The sequence below is a fragment of the Lithobates pipiens genome, unplaced genomic scaffold, assembly GCF_037356315.1.
Source record: "Lithobates pipiens isolate NorthernLeopardFrog02 unplaced genomic scaffold, aLitPip1_a1.2 Scaffold_16, whole genome shotgun sequence".
Lineage (NCBI taxonomy): Eukaryota > Metazoa > Chordata > Amphibia > Anura > Ranidae > Lithobates > Lithobates pipiens.
In genome coordinates, this window is record NW_027507748.1 from 569065499 (window position 1) to 569086095 (window position 20597).

At 44.8% G+C, this 20597-nt stretch overlaps 1 protein-coding gene across 1 annotated transcript in view; it reads left to right on the forward strand.

Moving 5' to 3' along the window:
- Positions 1–20597, forward strand: part of LOC143983701 (uncharacterized) — an 89230-nt gene that overhangs the window by 40512 nt on the left and 28121 nt on the right. The window contains exons 2-3 of the mRNA XM_077483705.1: positions 9706–9829; positions 13914–14443. Of these exons, the coding sequence (XP_077339831.1) occupies positions 9706–9829; positions 13914–14443 (654 nt within the window). The remainder of the gene's footprint in view (positions 1–9705; positions 9830–13913; positions 14444–20597) is intronic.

Genomic DNA, 20597 nt, shown 5'->3' on the forward strand with positions numbered 1-20597 from the left:
AAGGCCCTGGCTCCCAGATTTGGCATGCTTTTGAGAGTTGGTAGAGTAGGGACAGTACTAGCAGCAGGGAAAGGTTCCTGATAAGGAGTGAAAGTGTGGGGCTCACAACTTCTCTGGACACCTGCCTCTTGGGCACAAGACGGCCAGGCTGCATTCCTCCCCTCTCTGCAAACACTGACAACTGGGCTACATTCTGCTTTCTACACGGTGTTGGAACTGTGAGTGATCCTAGTTGGGTTACTTTCCCTTGGGGGTTATTTGTGACCTGTTTCTGCATTGTTTTAATAAAAGCTCTTTCATTGCATTAGGACTGAGTGTGTTTTTCCTCCATACTGCACTGCACCCCACCTACACGCTTTAACATTTTTCATCATTAGGAGGGTGAAGTACAAACTACATATCTCACACTGACATTAGTGAATCCTATGTGACAGACAATCACAGTTCAACCTGTTCAACCACCCACTTTAAGACCCATTTGACATCTGTGTGGGTGCGATTCCTTGAACCCACGCTGTCTGTGTTCAGGTACCCGCACTCACATGGCTGTCGAATTGTGAGCAACAGTTGTGTCCATGCAGCCACTGCATCCCAATTGACATGAATGGGACTGCTTGCATGGGGGCACAGGGACACCTGGGGCATCCCTGTGTGTACAAACAAGGCCCTCACAAGTGTGAACAAGGCCTAAGATGTACTGTGACACACACTTTCCTTTATGGTGTAAGAATATAAAAGGATCTTGTGAGCCTTCTGATATACATTCCATTGGTTAATAGGAAGGAAGGTTGTGGTGGTGGGGTATTTATTAGGATCTGAGAGCTGTGATAAAAAATAGAGATAAGCTTATCTTCTGTCACATAAACCCTATTGTTATATTTCTTGCTTACCAAGTATTTGCATTTCTTACTTGGAAGAAGTTTTACAGATGAAAGATGACAAACTGCCAAAGAAATGTGAATTCATGAAACAAATTAAGTTTTGTTTGGTTATCCCACAGTAACAATGTACGGTGTTCTGTGGACTATTTGTTTATGCATTAAACAAACAGCAATTGGCCTCAGAAAGTTTTCCACCCTGTACACACAGGAGGTACACGGCAGATCATTCACAAACATACTGCACTCCAGTGTCCCAGATGTAAGTGATATTGTGATCGCAGAATAAAGTGGATCTATATTCAAATGTCAACAAAAAACTGCATTAAAATCTTGCCAGCATAGATAAATAAAGGGAAAAGAAGTGTTGTAATGCTTTTACTGTAGAAAATACTGATTATTGCTCCCTTTAGTGTTGGTCACATGCCAGAACCCTGGGCATTTGGTCATGTGATCTAGTTGAAGGGCAAGGTCAGAGATCAGCCTGGTTGATCTTCCTCTTTGGCTGAGATCATGAATGCAGTGACTGGCATTGAATGAACAATGGACAAGATTTAGTTTTTTCCAGGAAATGTAAATATTTTAATACTTATTTTACCTTTTACTTATTTATGCTAGCTAGGCTGGTAACTTAGCTTTAAATTAACATAAGTCGTTGGAGAGGGGTGTCATCATTCACAAAAACAGTTCAAAACAACTCAAGCCAAGAGAGACTAGTTTAGCTGCCAGCTTGTGTTGCTGTTGGCTTGTATTTTTGTGAATGAAGGCGCTCCTCTGAAGCCACTATCATTCACAACAACACAAGCTGACAGTAGCTACTCCACTCTCCCTGCCCTATAATTGGTGGCAGGTGGTGATTCTAGGCTTAGTCTTTGTTATCCCACAAAGATGTTTAAAGAGGATATCAGAAGAGGCACAGGGTTGCACAATTACATGGATTTCTTACAGCTCTCAAAAGAGGAGGAGGCAGAGGCTGTGAGATTCTCCTGTGGAACTGTTATGCCCAGAGGAGGTGGCAGAGGAGTCAGAGGACTGCAGAAAAAAGGACGGGGGGAGGGGTGGCTGTAGCACTGGCTGTAGTCCTCCTCCATGGGAAAGACCACAAATTGGACTTCAGCCTGGGGAGGAGCTAAAGTTAGCACTGCCATAAATAAAAATGGCATTATATAAAACCCCTGCACAGATTTGAATGGGAACAGAGTGCAGTGGGTAATGGTTCCCCTATGGAGTTTATCAAACATTTTAATTCTCTGATGAAACTTCTTCATTGAGTTACAGTATTCTAGCAGGCAATAACACTAAATATAGAAATAGCAATGTGGACCACAATTGCAAAGCAAAGCAATTCCCTGTCATTTCTATGTATGGTATTGTACCTCTAGTGCCCAGCATCACCAACTGACCTCATATCTGAGTCGACCCAAAGGAATTGTAGGATCAGTAGTTCCTCAGAATGGCAATTGCTTTTCTGTATGACTATGTACCTGGACTTCATATCCCAGGGATTTTTGCTATCATCAGAGAGAATGATAGCAAAGGGACCAGCTAGCAGAGAGAATGAAAACAAAGGAGCCAGAGACGCATGCTACGCTCTCTTCCTTCTGGGCCTGGTGTGTGACGGACCTCTCTGTTCCGAGAGGGTGAAGTTGCGGCCTACCACATGATGTAAGACATTCCAACCCGGTCAAGAAGGGCCCATTCCTGCTTGCTAACCATCAGGCATCTAGCCAGCATCAAGTCGATAGTCCAACAACCCGCGCGTTGTGCTGTGCATCGGATGATCGTCGCAAGTGGAATTGCTGCGAGGACGCCTCTTTCGGGAACCGCTGTTCGTAAGGCATTGAATCAGCCTGGTCATTGGTGAGAAGGCAACTGCCCACTTTTAACAACTGTTCTTTGCTGTCTCACTGGGACACTGTGCACAGACAGCTTTACCCTGGGGAAACACTTTACTGCATCTCTATTTAAACATTGTACATATACACCTGTTGCATCAACCCTTTTCCATGAAGTATCATTACCTTGTTGCTGCACCCTTTTGGATATAGTTAAAGAGCCCAACCTGCTAGAGAAGAACATCAGGCCTGCAACTGGGACACAACTGTCATTACTACAAAAGGGGCCCTCATACTGTTCTTGTTCAATTGATCTCTAATTAGGATTAGAAGTTGAGAATTTTTGAGTATAGCCTTAAGTAACAAGGCCTAAACCTAGGCATAAAATAGTACCATTATCCAAAAATTATATAGGAGAAGAAAAGGGGAGGGGTAAGAGCATGAGGACAGTTGCTGAGGCTGGCCAAACATATGCTTTAACCAACAAAGTTTGTAGTGGACTATCTCAGTATCGATAAACAAAAAAGTAATTCTTAGATAAAAATCATAAAAAAAAATCATAAATCACATTAAAATGGTTTGAATAAGCAATGTACAAATACTCAAAGGTTTCCCCAAAAGATATCTGTAGATGGAATGTTTCTCATAGATTAACCATTCCTCTACTAATTTCACGGTACATACGCCGCTTTGTCAGGAGGAGTAATCTATAAACCAAAACCATATAATATGAGGTCAAACCTTAGGAGTTTCAATTTGTATGCAATCAGGCAGGCCCTTGCACTACATGGTTTTGGTAAATCTGAAGACAAAAATCAGCAGAAAATCTGATAGTGTGTATGGGGCTTGAGACAAATAATCAGATAAAACACAAAACACATAATGGAAAAAATATACCAAACATAATGTAAGCAGGTAAAGTTCAGCAGTAATATTGGAAAGTTGCTTACCCACCAGGTCAATTGTCAAGTACAAGGCCCAGCCATTCAAAAGGCTCCCCCCGTGGCAGACAAGGGGGGTTGTGTGGAATTAGGTCTAAATAAATATAAGAGTAGATGTATACAAAGTGATGGGTCAGATATTGCCCATACAGGGAATAAAAAGTGCACTGGGGAAGGAGGGCAGGGAGGGGGTGAAAAGGGGGAAAGAAAGGGAAAAGGGGAAGGAAAGGCGAGAAGGAAGAAAAAGGGGGTTTGGAAGGTGGAGGGTTTTTTTTTAAGAAAAGAGGAAAGGAAGGAAAAAAGGGGGTGGGGAAGGGGTGGAAGAAAGGGGAGGAGGGCAGGAGTGGACCACAGATAAGGGGGAATGAGAGGGACAGGCAGGTAAAAGGAAGGTGGTGCATATATACCTGGTAATTAAGAGGTATAACCCACCCGTTGAGAGATCTTTAAAGATCTATTGGATAATTGTATACAAAACTCCGGGGGGGGGGGGGGGGGAGAGAGCATGGCAGGCAGGAGAAGAGAGTGCAGGCAACGAGGCCACATATAATGCAGGGGTGTCACGAAAGGTGATGACTGGACTATATAGTCATCCTAGAACACCACTAGATAATTATAGACTCAAAGCTTATTGGACATGGCACCGGTGCCTGGTAAGGGGTCTCTCTGTCTGTGGCCAGGCCAGTGCCAACCATCATCAGATAAGTCTGTGGAAGCAAAAACAAATGCAACATTGGTACAAGGAAGGGGTGGGGGGTAAACCCACCCAGACTGGCCACAGGGTCCCAGTCCTACCTTACTGCTGTCTGCCATTCACGACCCCCCTGGAGAAGAACATCCACAATTCTAGCTAGCCGACCAAGGCCCGCTAAATGAGCTCTCCAACCCAGAAGCCGTGCACACACCACCCAGTGCCGGTGTGTGACGCCAACGGGTCTGGTTCCCCGCGCTGCGCAGGTACGAGATAATGCGCTACTGCGCAAGTGCACGCCATCTATGCCAACTGAGCTGGGAGGTTCAAAGCTCAAGGGGCTCACTTGTGCACCCTATCAGTTTACAGTTTATATATTTTTCATATATTTGCTAAAGCTACAGTAGTAGCACTAAGATTAAGACCTGAAGTCTCCTTGCATATACAGTAGAATAAAACTGTGTATGGGGGTATACATTCAGGTTTTTTTCAATGTATAGGCGGGTACGTCACATATATGTATAGTTTTACTTTCTTTAATTTTATTTACCTGGTTTTCCTTCCCCCTTTTGGCTATTATCCTACTCATAATAATTAGTTTACACATGGGTGACAATGTGGTGTGCACACTAATTGACCCCATTGTCTATAATAAGTATTGGTTAATATAGAATTTGGTCATTTTATAGAGAGAATAAGCAGTCTAGCACAGGTAGTGCCATTAGCCCTATATTAATATTACAAGTCACCAGGGGAGTCACAAGTCTGCCGCTGGGGAGAAAAAAGTGAACAGCCAGGAAAGAACTGGCTAAGCGTGCAGGGAAAGCAACAACTCCAGTTAATTATATTAATAATACACAAAAATAATACAAAATAAAACATTCATTACAAGAAAAGATGTGGGGCGAATTAGTCCCGATTCTAAAGTAAAGCGTTATTAAAAATTTAAATAAAAAACTGTTTGGAAATTTGACTATGATAGCTCTAGCTCCAGGACAGGTATGGATGGCCGGGTAACCCAAGATGTCATAGGCCAGTGGGGAATTACCACAGTGGTTAGCAGGGGCCCACATTGTTTGGTACTGGGTATGTGTCATTAAGACAATATTGCCCCTTTGTCCGATTGTTTATTAACAAGTTCGGAACATTTTTGTAAGGACTTAAGTGCTTTAATTTGTCTGACTTTGAGATTGGATGGAATCTCATGCCAGTGCTGTTTCTTAGGGTCCCTGATAGCTTCATGCAGAAAGGCCCACATGGCAGGGCAGGTCATGAGATCAGGAAATTTATGGGATCCCAGTCAGAATTGTCTAGTCGGGCAAATCTGAGGTGAGGAAGAGGTGGGAGCCGTGGGTACACAGGGAGAGGGGAGGGGGTGGAGAAGGAGCAATGCCCTCCGTTGTCCATTCATCATATAGAAGCATGAGGTTGTGGAGCACCCAAAACTCCTCCATAGTGAAGTGTTTTGTTCGGTCCGCAAGCTCACGTTCAAGGTTAAGCTGTTTTCGATCCTTGTCAAAGATAAACTTAAAAGTGAGGTTGTGGGCAAAAAGGTAGAGATCCTTAATGGTCTCTGTGACGATAAGTGCATCAAGTGGACAAAAGCCCAAACCCAGCTGAAGTACTGAGGACTCATCCTCTGTCAGCTGGTAGGGAGTCAAATTTATGATGTTTTGTTGGGGGTGTTGGGTGATGGGAGTGGGGGCTTGAGGACATATGTGTCCAGGTTGCCCTGTTATTTTTTTGAGATCTAAAAAAATATATAAAATCTTCATTAACTTAAGTGCTTTTGTTAGTTAATAGTGACGATCCCAAGATTTTTGGGATGGTTCCATGTAGGGTGGAGTTGTTAGTGGTCCGGTCAGTTGGGGCCCAATTACCTACCGTGGATCTTGGGAGTGCTCGTGGGGTTTTAGGAGCTTTCTTATCTTTTTTAAGGTTAGCAGGAGGAGTCCCACCACAGTATCGTAATCTTTTACGTAAAGAATTAATGACAAATGCAGTTGTGGAGCATAAGTTACTTTGTTGAGAAAGGGAAGATGACAGGGAGGAGTCAGATTCAACTTCAGTGGCAAAATTCTGGGTATAGTTGCTTAATGGATGTCCCCTTCTACCAGGGTTTTTTTCTGGACCACTTCTAACCAATCTTTTAATTCCTTCCTTTTCGTTGAAAAGGTGGTGATACTGGTTAAATGTGAATATTGGATAGTGAGCCTTTCAATTTCACTATCTAATAAAGTCATGTCATTGGTATACTGTATGATGAGAGATCTCATCATTTCCAGGCTATAATGAGTAAGTGTGTTTTCCCAGGATTTTTTAAAATTCAGGGATAGATTTTTGATAGTAGGGCATATCTGGACTCCTAAACCCATTGGATAAGTGTTTTCAGCTATATAATTTAAAATATACAATGTGCCAGTGCAAATGGGATTTTTGCTTCAATAGACTAGACATCCTGTTGAAAAAACACCTAAACATCCCCATCTGTTTTATGGCCACTCAGACAGGAGGTCTGTATATTGGTCATAAATCCTGCCCAATCAGTACCGGGAATGTCCATTCTGTCAAAAGGCACAAGCCAGAAAGCAAATTTCAAGGCATAATAAGCGTTGAATGGGTCAAAATTATGTAACACAATAAAAAAGAGAGGCACTCAGACGCTGCAGGTGTTGATGGTATGTGGAACAAACCGCATGTCCGGCTTCAGCCACAAGCGAGAGAAAGGTGTGCCCCCTCCCCTTTCTTCCGCTTATTCCCCACCCCCTTTTTTCCTTCCTTTCCTCTTTTCTTAACAACAGCCCCCCCCCCCTCCAAACTCCCCCTTTTCCTTTTTCATCTCACCTTTCCTTCCCCTTTTCCCCCTTTTTCCCCCTTATCCCCCCCCCTTTGCCTGTTCCCTGGAGCACTTTTTATTCCCTGTATGGGCAATATGTGACCCGTTACTTTGTATACATCTTCTCTTATCTTTATTTAGACCTTATTCCGCGCAATCCCCCTTGTTCGCTGAGGGGGGGGGCCTTTTGAACGGCTGAACTTTACCTGTTTACATTATGTTTGGTATATTTTTCCATTATGTGTTTTGTGTTTTATCTGATAATTTGTCTTATAGATTACTCCTCCTGATGAAGCGGTGTTTGTACCATGAAACCTTTGAGTATTTGTACATTGTTTATTCAAACCATTTTAATGTGATTTATGTATCTCTTTTTATATGTAATAAATTAATACATTTTTATCTAAGAATTACTTTTTTGTTTATCAGTACCGAGATAGCCCACCACAAACTGTCCTCACGCTCTTACCCCTCCCCTTCTTCTCCTATAGCAGTGATGTCACCCCAGATGATTTGGAACTACATTTCCCATGATGCTCAACTACACTGCAAAGTACATGAGCATCATGGGAAATGTAGTTCCAAAACATCTGGGGTGACAAGGTTCGCCATCACTGTCCTATAGGATTAGAAGTTGAATAGGCCGGCCTGGGTTTCCCCTTTAGAAGTTTTGCCATAATTATTGCTTAACTCTTGCTTCTCCTTTTCAGGTAATGCTCAAGTGGTACTACATTGTACATACCTATATATAAGATACTGTTATCTCCAGATTGTCTTCACTTGTATTATTGCAGAGGAATTCTTCTTCTGAACTAGGACTGTTTACCAAAGTTCAGTTGATCTATTACCTCCTTTGTGCAATAAATCTTACTTGAGTTATTCAGTAAACTTAATAGAATATAAACTCATTGAGTGGTTTGATTTATTACTTTAAGGTGGTGCAAAGATGTTTGAACTCAAAGTGTCAGATGGGTTTGAATGTTCTCAGGGTCATGATGGTGCAGATGAGCAGGTCCATCCAAGCAGTCCCCAAGGGGGCAGTGCTACATATACAGTATATAATATGTAAATATAACATGCTATGCGCATGCGCCGTAGACAGTGACGCGCAGGTGCACTGAGCATGCCGCTGCTAACGGTAATAGTTAGTGGCGGCTCCCATGCGCATGCACAGGAGTGACATCATCGCTGCTCCGGCCACTCACAGCCCTGGAGTAGCGATACTCGGAAGAAGATGGACGCTTCGTGATACAGGGGACAGCGGTGACATCGCTGGCTCCTGTGTCAGGTAAGTGACACATAATGGGCTAACTATGGGATGCATAGTAGTCCATTATGCTTTACCTTTGCAGGGAGACAAAAAGGAAGTAAACCCATCAAGGTTTACTTCCTCTTTAAGCCTTGTTCACATAAAAAAAAAAAAGAATTGGCATCTGGGGTGCATTTTTAAGGTAAGTCAAATGCACATAGGATGTTTGAGCATAATTTCTAACAGTGTTAAACACTCATCAAATGAGCTGAACAACATGAATTAATACTATAGCCGCGTTTGTTCAGTGCAAATATTGTGAACAAGTGTGAACAAGTGTGAACAAGGCCTTAGAAGGAAATTTTGTTTTCTGGTATACAATCATCCAGCATGAAAATGTTTACACAATATGCTGATTTTAACTCTTTTTGAAGCCCAGATTAGCAATCCAGAAGGGTGGGTGTATGAGAGTATTGTCGGGCTAGGTTTAAAAGAGAAGTATGGGTTTTGGGTTTTAGGAGTTTTTAAATCATAATTACCTAAGTGGATGCAGCATCAATACGAGGCTACATCTGTCCCCCGCCAGCTCTAACACTGAGAAACGAGCAATCAAACACTGCCGATCACTTGATTCTCAGAGCTCCATGAGCAGAGAGCTGGTGACGTTCAGTCGTCGGCCCTCTTCTCTGCCCCCCCCCCGCACTCACTAGAGTGCTGGGCTGTGGAGGGGGCGGGAGCGGCTGGCTCAGGCACTCAGTGGCTGTCTAATAAAAGCAGGTCACAGAAGTGCAGAACATACCTGTGATCTATAAGAGAAATACAGCCACATTAGTTTTGGCTATACTTATCCTTTAAGCAGCCTTGGGCTGCATGGCTTCTTATTGCTATAACCTATTCATTTTATTCACCCAACATTTAATATTGTAGAAAAAAAATGGCTTCACTAAGCTTAGGTCACATAAACGTTGGCTGGTCTAATAGGGCACTATTTACCACAGTAATAATAATAATACTAGTTATCACTTATGACACACTAATTTGAGGCAGTATTTTCTAAAAAAAAATGTCCACATAATTGAGGTAAATTATGCCGTCTTCCCCTCCCCTGGGCTATCTTAGCTCCAACCTGCAATAGGCTGAAAATGTTTTGAAGTTATATTTACTGTAAACCTTATAAAAACCACAGGTCTCTAATAAGTTACATGTAAATGTGTGGATACCTTCACCTGCTTAAACAATTTATTTTTCCTTTTTATTCAAATTTTTCCAACACAGATGGCATTAACAATGGAAAGAGCCTTTTTTGAACTTTACCAACAATTCAAAGTGTTGCAAGCTGTATGTTCACGACAAGCAGAACTTCTTCAAAGATTGCTTTCAAAAGATGCTCATATTGCTGGTAAGACAAACTGAGATGACACTGGTCCCTAAGGCAGGCCATACACAAAGCAAATTTATTTCCTGCACGGGTTGCAGGAAATAAATGTGCTCGATTCCCCCATCAACACAGAGGAATCCCTCCTGCCGGGCCATTGTCTTCTCCTGGCGGGGACAGTGATTATCGCTAGCCGCTATAGCAGCCTCTATCGACCCAGATAGCAAGGATAACTTGTCAAAAATTTGTGGCAGTGTTGAATTTTAAGTCTGTTAACTTGCTGCACATTTTCACTGGTAAGTTGTACACTTGCAGAGCACTTTAAACACAAGTCCTAGTTGACACTTTTCCAATTTGTAGCAAATTTGCGGGGCAAGTCTCTAGCAAGAGCAAAGTTGCAATGGTGAGTCTACAGCAAAAGCTCTACAGGTCTACAGCATGAAAATTCAGGCACAGTGCCCCTGTGGTGGGATGACTATTGCACAACATGACTGAACCAGAACTTTCAGGAAATTGCGGAATGTTTGCAAAGAAAGTTGACCTGGAGTCATGCAATGCGGACTTGCTGCAGTTGTGCAACAAACTTGTGAAGCCTGGCAAGTCTAGCAATAGCTTAGCAAACCATTTTCAAACTTGCGGCACAAATTTTTGCTATCGGGGAATAATCGCAAGAGAATCTGGCAGGCTGGTTGTACCTAATTTGATCGATCAGCTTGGTACATTCAGCCATACCATTAATGATTTGAATCTTCCTGCTGAACTGGCTGAGATTTGAACGGTGTATGGCCAGCCATATAAAGTAGGATTAGATCTAGCCCCTATCAAGCAGGGAAAGACCTGGTTCCACGTGAAGCAAAGTCAGGCCTGGTCCTGTGATGCAAGGTCAGAACTATTCTCACATGAATCAAGGTCAAACCTGGTGCAAAAAAAGTAGGTTTAAACATGGTTCCACATGAAGCAGTGTAATACCGCACCCCAAATAAAGCAGGGTAAAACCGGGTCCCCCATCAAGTAGTGCCACACCTGGTCCTGCATTAAGCAGGGTCAAACCACATGAAGCAGGGTCAGATTTGTTGCCACATGAAACTGGATCACACTAGGCCTCAAAGGAAGCAGGGTTAGACCTGGTGCTGCATGTCACTCGAACTGATTTATGAAACGTAAAGCCAAATGAAAAATAGATCAGCTAGCAATAACAGTTACCAAAGTACCATGTGGTATTTTCTTGCTTGGAAAAAAGGAAAGGCAACTCAATGAGTTTATCACCATCGAAAAGTACAGGAAAACAGTGTGGGTTAGTTTCATAATAGATAAAAAAAAAGTACCATTATTCCTTAATTCTTCAAATTTGTAGATTGAGGAAACTAGCTGAACTCTAAAATCGTAATGAAAGAGAATGAAGCTGGGTGCTCTTCCAGATAGAGGAGCACGTGGGCTCTTTCTCCTTCTCTTATGTGATCCACAGGTCCCCCCCTGCAGTTTTCCTGGGTTTTTGCTGGAGCATCAAGGTAGTTTTGTCAGTGCGGACCTACTGCTTAGACCAGCCAGGGCTGCATCAGAGAGACAGCCATGGAGGGCTGGTGCAGAGGGGACAAGGGCTATTTGCTGAGTCCATAGAGGGGAAGGACTTTTGTGTCACCTAATATAAGGAGCTGGTGGTCGTTAATTAACTAGTCAATGTTCTGAGGAAGGGGGTTGGTCTCAGTTATGTCATCCATATGGACCTATGATGTTTGAGGAGGACTCCTGGTTTCTGTTTTTTCAATATTCTTACAGTCAGCCTTCATAGGTGACCTATAGTTTTTTCTAACCATACCTGAGACTACCATTCCTAATTTCAAAGAGCAAAATAAACAATATGGTGAGCTGTTAAAGGGGGGAATGGTTGTACTTGACCGCCTGCACTGCTACCAACTTTCCAAGGGTTTGGCCTGATGCAAATATTTTGACTATGAACAATCAAGTGGAATGGAATGGACACCTAGATATCCTATTTACTTCCCCATTCATTTCTCCCCAAGAGTAGATACAAAAGATCTTCCTCTTAATCTAATTCTTAAATGTATACAGGACCTGTATCCCTGCCCCCTGACAGCAGGGACTGCCACACTTTTTCTATGGTTTCTGCAGCAATTTTTTTTATATCTTTTCACATGACAACACTGACCAGTATGAGAGTGAGAGCGATAACAACAAATCTAACACACCTGCTCCCCATTCACAACTGAGACCCTGTAATCACATGACAACGGGGAGGGAAAATTGCTAATTGGGCCCAATTTGGAAATTTTCACTTGGTGTAATCACTTTTGTTGACAGTGGTTTAGACATGAATGGCTGTGTGTTGTGTAATTTTGAGGAGATAGCAAATTTACACTGTTATACAAGCTGCACACTCACTACTTTACATTGTCGCAAAGTGTAATTTCTTTAGTGTTGTCACATGAAAAGATAGAATAAAATAGTTACAAAAATGTTAGGGGTGTACTCACTTTTGTGAGCTACCGTATGTGTAATGTTCTTTTGCACTCTGATCACATGCAGTATCTCACAAAAGTGAATACACCCCTCACATTTAACAGTGTAAATTTGCTGTCCCCTCAAAATAACTCATAACACACAGCCATTAATGTCTAAACCGCTGGCAACAAAAGTGAGTACACCCCTAAGTGAAAATGTCCAAATTGGGCCAAATTAGCAATTCCCCCCCCCCCCATTGTCATGTGACTTGTTAGTGTTGCAAGGACTCAGGTGTGAATAAGGAGTAAGTGTGTTAGATTTGGTGTTATCACTCTCACTCTCTCTGGAAGTTCAACATGGCAACTCATGGCAAAGAGCTCTCGAGGATCTGAAAAAAAAAAGAATGGTTGCTCTACATAAGGATGCCCTGGGCTATAAGAAAATTACCAAGACCCTGAAACTGAGCTTCAGTATGGTTGCCAAGACCATACAGTGGTTTAACAGGACAGGTTCCACTCAGAACAGGGCTTGCCAAGTTGCGTGCATGTGCTCAGCGTCATATCCAGAGGTTGTCTATGGGAAATAGCTGTATGAGGGCTGTCAGCATTGCTGCAGCGGTTGAAGGGGTGGAGGTCAGCCTGTCAGTGCTCAGACCATAAACCGCACACTGCATAAAAATGGTCTGCATGGCGTCATCCCAGAAGGAAGCTTCTTCTAAAGATAATGCACAGGAAAGCCTGCGAAGAGTTTGCTGAAGACAAGAAGACTAAAGACATGGATTACTGGAACCATGTCCTGTGGTCTGATAAGACCAAGATAAACATATTTGCTTTAGATGGTGTCAAGTGTGTGTGGCGTCAACAAGGTGAGGAGTACAAAGACAAGTGTGTTTTGCCTACAGTCAAGCATGGTGGTGGGAGTGTCATGGTCTGGGGCTGCATGAGTGCTACTGGCAGTTCATTGAGGGAACCATGAATGCCAACATGTCCTGTGAGATACTGAAGCAGAGCATGATCCCCTCCCTTCAGAGACTGGGCCGTTATTCAACATTATAATGATCCCAAACACCTCCAAGATGACCACTGCCTTGCTAAAGAAGCTGAGGGTAAAGGTGATGGGCTGGCCAAGCATGTCTCTAGACTTAAACCCTATTGAGCATCTGTGGTGTATCCTCAAACAGAAAGTGGAGGAGTGCAACGTCTCTAACATCCACCAGTTCCGTAATGTCATCATGGAGGAGTGGAAGAGGACACCAGTGGCAAGCTCTGGTGAACTCCATGCCCAAGAGGGTTAAGGCAGTGCTGGAAAATAATGGTGGCCATACAAAATATTGACACTTTAGGCCCAATTTGGACATTTCCACTTAGGGGTGTACTAATTTTTGTTACCAGCAATTTAGACATTAATGGCTGTGTGTTGAGTTATTTTGAGGGGACAGTAAATTTACACTGTTATACAAGCTTTACACTCACTACTTTACATTGTAGCAAAGTGTAGTTGTCGCATGAAAAGATATAATAAAATATTGTGAGAAATGTGAGAAATGTACTCACTTTTGTGAGATACTGTATATGTCCTTAGTAAAAATTTAAGATGAAGAAAAAAAAACACACTTTAATAATATGCATTCTTATCTTTTACATTGTAGAGAAGCTCATGTCAAAACCAATTCAATGCTCTGATGCTGGAGACCCCATATGCTCAAAAAGTCCTTTCTTTCGGCAGACAGGTATGGGAGCTCTATCAATAGAAACGGCAAAAACCATTACTGAAGAGCTATATCAGCCATTGGAAACTGAAGACAAATCGACCTTCTCATTTGATTGTGATGTACGGTTTCCTACAAACAAAGACCGGTACCCCTTTCTAGCTAGTCAGGGTGACAAATCAGGGCTTGCCACATATATGTCAAATACAGATGTCAGCCTGGATGAAACAGAGATAAATGGCAACTTTGCACTGTTCATCAAAACATATGCACCAATATTTCCCAAGGTGCCTGGCGCTGGAGACAAATCCATCCCTGCAATGTCTGCGATGAACTTCTTACCAATGGATTCAAATCCTATTCTTAATATGGATGAAGAAATGTGTTTTTTGCAATCAAAAGAACTATCAAAAGGAGTCATTCTGGAGCCACAAATCAACAATTTCAGTGAAATAAAAGGCCCAGCCAAGGTAAGCAAACTCACTTTTTAAAGGCAACATACCTATGAAATTGCAACTCATGCCGCGTACACACGATCAAACAATCGGGTGGAAAAGTCAGGCGAACTCAAGTCCGCCGGACAATCCCCCCGTGTGTAGCCTCCGGCATACTTTTTTGACCCGAAAGTACGGCGGACTTAGAAAGTAGTTTTGCACTCCAATCTTCCGGCCGGACTCGCATTTCGGCGGACAATCCGGCCGTGCGTATGCCAGTCCGCCGTACTTTTGAAATGAACAGACTTTTCCCGCTCGGAGGAAAGTCTGCTCATTTCCAGCGGGTCTCCAGGTAGGCGGGGCCCGCGAAGGAGACGTCGCTGGCCCCGCCACCTGGTATGGACTTAAAGGGGAACCCCAACGCCAAAAAAAATCGGCGTGGGGGTCCCCCCAGGTCCACATCAGACCCTTGTCCGAGCACGCTACCCGGCCGGCCAGGAAAGGGGGGGACAAGCGAGCGCTCCGCCCTCCGAGCCGTACCAGGCCGCGTGCCCTCAACATGGGGGGTGCCTTGGGGTAGGGGAGGCGCGTGGCCCCCCACCCCAAAGCACCTTGTCCCCATGTTGATGAGGACAAGGGCCTCTTCCCGACAACCCTGGCCGTTGGTTTTCGGGGTCTGCGGGCGGGGGGCTTATCGGAATCCGGGAGCCCCCTTTCATAAGGAGGCCCCCGGATACCGGCCCCCCACCCTATGTGAATGAGTATGGGGTACAATGTACCCCTACCTATTCACCTGTAAAATAAAGTACAAAAAAAACACAACACACAAGATAAAATAGTTTATTGCACAGCTCTGGGGGTCTTCCGTCTTCAGGGGTCTTCTCGCCGGACTCCTCCGCTATCTTCTTCTAGCTCTTTTGCTAGCGGAGGAGCCCGGCTTTCTTCCTCGCCGCGGCCTCTTCTTCCGACTTTGGGGGTCTTGTCCCCCTCTTCGGTTCTTCTGCCAGGCCAAAATTACAAAAAAACTTATACCTTTGCAATCTTTGCACATCTTGTGGTTTTTTGTAATTTTGCACTTTTTGCACTGTTGCACTTTATCATTAATACCTAATATAGGTTTATATATCTTTTCGCTTGTGACTAGCCTGCTGACATTGGGCATATGGTTACATCAGTTAGATTTAGTACTTCACACTATGCACTTATGATGTCTGTATGGTATTTATAGTTTGCACTTGTATTATTTTTAGTATATTATAGGTAGTATTGTATGTAACTATCAAGTATTGGACCTATATCATTTATCCTTAGGGTAAAATTATATGGTCTATCCGGCACTTGTCCTGCCTACTCCACTCTCCTGTTTTTCATTAGTGGATGCTGGGGGGTCTCACCACTAATACTCATCGGGATTTTCTAGTTTTTGGTGTTGTATGTATTTATATATATATATATATATATATATATATATATATATATATATATATTTGTACACATATATATACACACACTTCTTTTTAGTCACTAGAGGTAGCGCCTGGGCCCTTTTCAATCTAAAAGATTTTTTTTTATACCTGATTTTAGTAAATTATATTTTCCATTCTCAACTAAAGCACACATTTTTTTTCTTATAACACTTAGAAGAGAAAACAGCTGTAACAAGGGATTTGTGATCTGTTCAGACAGATTTTGTACAGTATATCACATGAACACACTGTCATAGCTTAAAATATGCTGATAAGTCTGTCTGTAAATGCAGAAGTCAGTGTTGCCAACCCACAAAGTGAAATTTACTGTCAGGATGCCAAAATGTACAAATTTACAAACAGCACCAATTTTTTGAGTTCCTCCATACATCAGTGTGCGTGATTTCCCCTTACAGTGCAAAGGAACTCTGAAGGGGAATTCTGCAGATCATGATCTAAGGGGGTACTCTGATGTAAAGAGGGGGGTGTCTCTGGTCACCTTTTATCAGAGCCCACTGAATTCCCCTTTACATTGGAGTTCCCACTTACATTAAGGTCAGCAGCATTGCCCTTTACATCAGAGTTCCCCTTTACATCAGGGTCTGCAGAATTCCCCCTTGCACTGTAAGGGGGAATCCTGCAGACTGTGATATAAAGGGGAATACATTAAACTCTGATGTGGGGGGTAATCTGATGACCAGAGTCCACCTTCCTCAGAGTGAATACACTAACGTAAGAGGGGGGGTTACTGATAAGAGGGGGAATTTTTATATCAGTTCCCCCTTATATTATTGTATTCACTCCCCCCCAACATCAGTGACCCCCCCCCTCAGACTGGCCTGGTGGCACTGTCACTGACCTCTTCTCAGGTGCATGGTGCAGGGCTCAGTCAGGCAGCTCAAGGTTGGTGGCTCTGGTTTTACCCTATAGTATCCTCTCCACAGTCCACAGCCATCTGACTCCTCCCGTGATCCCCATTCTGGCGGCGTTCTCACTTTTGATGCCTCTCCATGCTCCCAGACATTATACAAGACAAGAGATGGTCAGAGATTGTGGATATGGTACAGAGGTGGTCAGAGGATGCGGACGGGATACAGGAGGTGGTCAGAGGATGCAGACGGGATACAGGAGGTGGTCAGAGGATGCAGACGGGATACAGGAGGTGGTCAGAGGATGCGGACGGGATACAGGAGGTGGTCAGAGGATGCAGACGGGATACAGGAGGTGGTCAGAGGATGTGGACGGGATACAGGAGGTGGTCAGAGGATGCGGACAGGATACAGGAGGTGGTCAGAGGATGCAGACATGGTACAGAGGTGGTCAGAGGATGCGAACAGGATACAGGAAGTGGTCAGAGAATGCAGACAGGATACAGGAGGTGGTCAGAGGATGCGGACAGGATACAGGCGGTGGTCAGAGGATGCGGATGGGATTCAGGAGGTGATCAGAGGATGCGGATGGGATACAGGAGGTGGTCAGAGGATGCGGACGGGATACAGGAGGTGGTCAGAGAATGCGGACGGGATACAGGAGGTGGTCAGAGAATGCGGACGGGATACAGGAGGTGGTCAGAGAATGCGGACGAGATACAGGAGGTGGTCAGTGAATGCGGACGGGATACAGGAGGTGGTTAGGATGCAGACAGGATACAAGAGGTGGTCAGAAGATGCAGATAGGATACAGGAGGTGGTCAGAAGATGCGGACAGGAAACAGGGGGTGATCAGAGGATGCGGACAGGATACAGTAGGTGGTCAGAGGATGCAGACATGGTACAGAGGTGGTCAGAGGATGCAGACATGGTATAGAGGTGGTCAGAGGATGCGGACAGGATACAAGAGGTGGTCAGAGGATGCGGACAGGATACAGGAGGTGGTCAGAGGATGCGGACAGGATACAGGAGGTGGTCAGAGCATGCGGACAGGATACAGAAGGTGGTCAGAGCATGCGGACAGCATATAGGAGGTGGTCAGAGGATGCAAACAAGATACAGGAGGTGGTCAGAGGATGTGGACAGGATACAGGAGGTGGTCAGAGGATGCGGACAGGATACAGGAGGTGGTCAGAGGATGCGGACAGGATACAGGAGGTGGTCAGAGGATGCGGACATGGTACAGGAGGTGGTCAGAGGAATGCGGACATGATACAGAGGTGGTCAGAGGATGCGGACATGATACAGAGGTGGTCAGAGGATGCGGACATGATACAGAGATGGTCAGAGGATGCGGACATGATAGAGGTGGTCAGAGGATGCGAACATGGTACAGAGGTGGTCAGAGGAGTGCAGGAATGCGGACATGTTACAGAGGTGGTCAGAGGATGCAGACATGGTACAGAGGTGGTCAGAGGATGCAGACATGGTACAGAGGTGGTCAGAGGATGCGGACAGGATACAAGAGGTGGTCAGAGGATGCGGACAGGATACAGGAGGTGGTCAGAGGATGCGGACAGGATACAGGAGGTGGTCAGAGGATGCAAACAAAATACAGGAGGTGGTCAGAGGATGCGGACAGGATACAGGAGGTGGTCAGAGGATGCGGACATGGTACAGGAGGTGGTCAGAGGAATGCGGACATGATACAGAGGTGGTCAGAGGATGCGGACATGATACAGAGGTGGTCAGAGGATGCGGACATGATACAGAGGTGGTCAGAGGATGCGGACATGATACAGAGATGGTCAGAGGATGCGGACATGATAGAGGTGGTCAGAGGATGCGAACATGGTACAGAGGTGGTCAGAGGAGTGCAGGAATGCGGACATGTTACAGAGGTGGTCAGAGGATGCGGACATGATAGAGGTGGTCAGAGGATGCGAACATGTTACAGAGGTGGTCAGAGGATGCGGACATGGTACAGAGATGATCAGAAGATACAGACATGCTACAGGAGATAGCAAAACAGAGTTTGTTAACATCTAACCATTCTTGCCTGATAACTGCTGCCTGTGGGCATCACAATAGATAACAGCCACCAGCCAGCCAAGCAATGTATTGATGGATTCAGGCCAGAAGTCCGGTGGTAGGAGTCTCCAGATTCCAGCAGCCAAGGATGGATGGTGCAGGCAGGGGTACAGTGCTGTGGTGGTGGTGGTGGGAATTCTGAGTTCCTGACTCCAAACATGCTCCTCCAGCCATAGTGCCAGGGTTTGTTCTCGTGCCCCGCTTCACTGATGCAGTGCTGAGATGCACCGTCCATTCAAAAATAGCACCAGGCAGAGACATTACATCACTTGCTCACTGTGCATGCGGCATAAAAAAGACAGAGTGTGGGTACGAGCCCGGCGGGCTTGAGAACGGTTCATGCGCAGTATAATGGCCTGCAGCCATATTTTTTACGGCCCGTAACGGGCATTTACTGGCAGCCCAAAATTGGGCTGAAATGTACGGGCTGCCCGTAAATTAACGGAAAGTTGGCAACACTGGCGGAAGTCCTGCTTAATTCTTTTACAGTCCTCTCTGAATGTGGACATTTTCATCTTTTCTAGTGGTTATTGCTTCCTACTTAGATTTTTTTTTTACATACACACATGAGCATATGTCTGATCAGGCTTTTTGATTTTACACCTGTTAAATGGCACGGCTGTAAAATCTGTTAACTCTATGGCAGGGGTGTCCAAACTTTTTTCAAAGAGGGCCAGATTTGATGAACTGAACATGCTCGAGGGCCGACCATTTTGCCTGACATTCTTTGAACCATTAAAATTCGGTCTAAGTGTGTTCGGCCGAGCACTAATACACTACCCAACAAGAATTCTCATGCCTTTGTGGCTGTGTGTGGTGAAGAGATGAACTCAAGTGTATTATTTGGATACACCGTATTTTTTGGGGTATAACACGCACCTTCACTTTAAGAGGGAAGCTTCAGGAAAAAAAATATGTAATTTTAAATAAAGAACTGAAGCAAAATAAGGGTCAGTGCCCATCTGCAGACCCACAATTGCCAGGAACGCAGCGCCCACCATTGCCAGGAATGCAGCGCCCACCATTGCCAGGAATGCAGCGCCCACCATTGCTAGAAATGCAGCGCCCACCATTGCTAGAATTGCAGTGCCCACCATTGCCAGGAATGTACCCACCATTGCCACGAATGCAGCCCCACCATTGCTAGAAATTCACTCACCATTGCCAGGAATGCAGCCCCACCATTGCTAGGAATGCAGCGCCCACCATTGCTAGGAATGCAGCGCCCACCATTGCTAGGAATGCATTGCCCACCATTGCTAGGAATGCAGTGCCCACCATTGCCAGGAATGCAGTGCCCACCATTGCCAGGAATGTACCCACCATTGCCAGGAATGCAGCCCCACCATTGCTAGAAATTCACTCACCATTGCCAGGAATGCACCCACCACTGCTAGAAATTCACTCACCATTGCCAGGAATGCAGCCCCACCATTGCCAGGAATGCAGCCCCACCATTGCACGGAATGCAGCCTCACCATTGCACGGAATGCAGCCCCACCATTGCACGGAATGCAGCCCCACCATTGCACGGAATGCAGCTCCACCATTGCACGGAATGCAGCCCCACCATTGCACGGAATGCAGCCCCACCATTGCACGGAATGCAGCCCCACCATTGCACGGAATGCAGCCCCACCATTGCCCGGAATGCAGCCCCACCATTGCCGGGAATGCAGCCCCACCATTGCCGGGAATGCAGCCCCACCATTGCCGGGAATGCACCCACCATTGCCGGGAATGCACCCACTATTGCCAGGAATG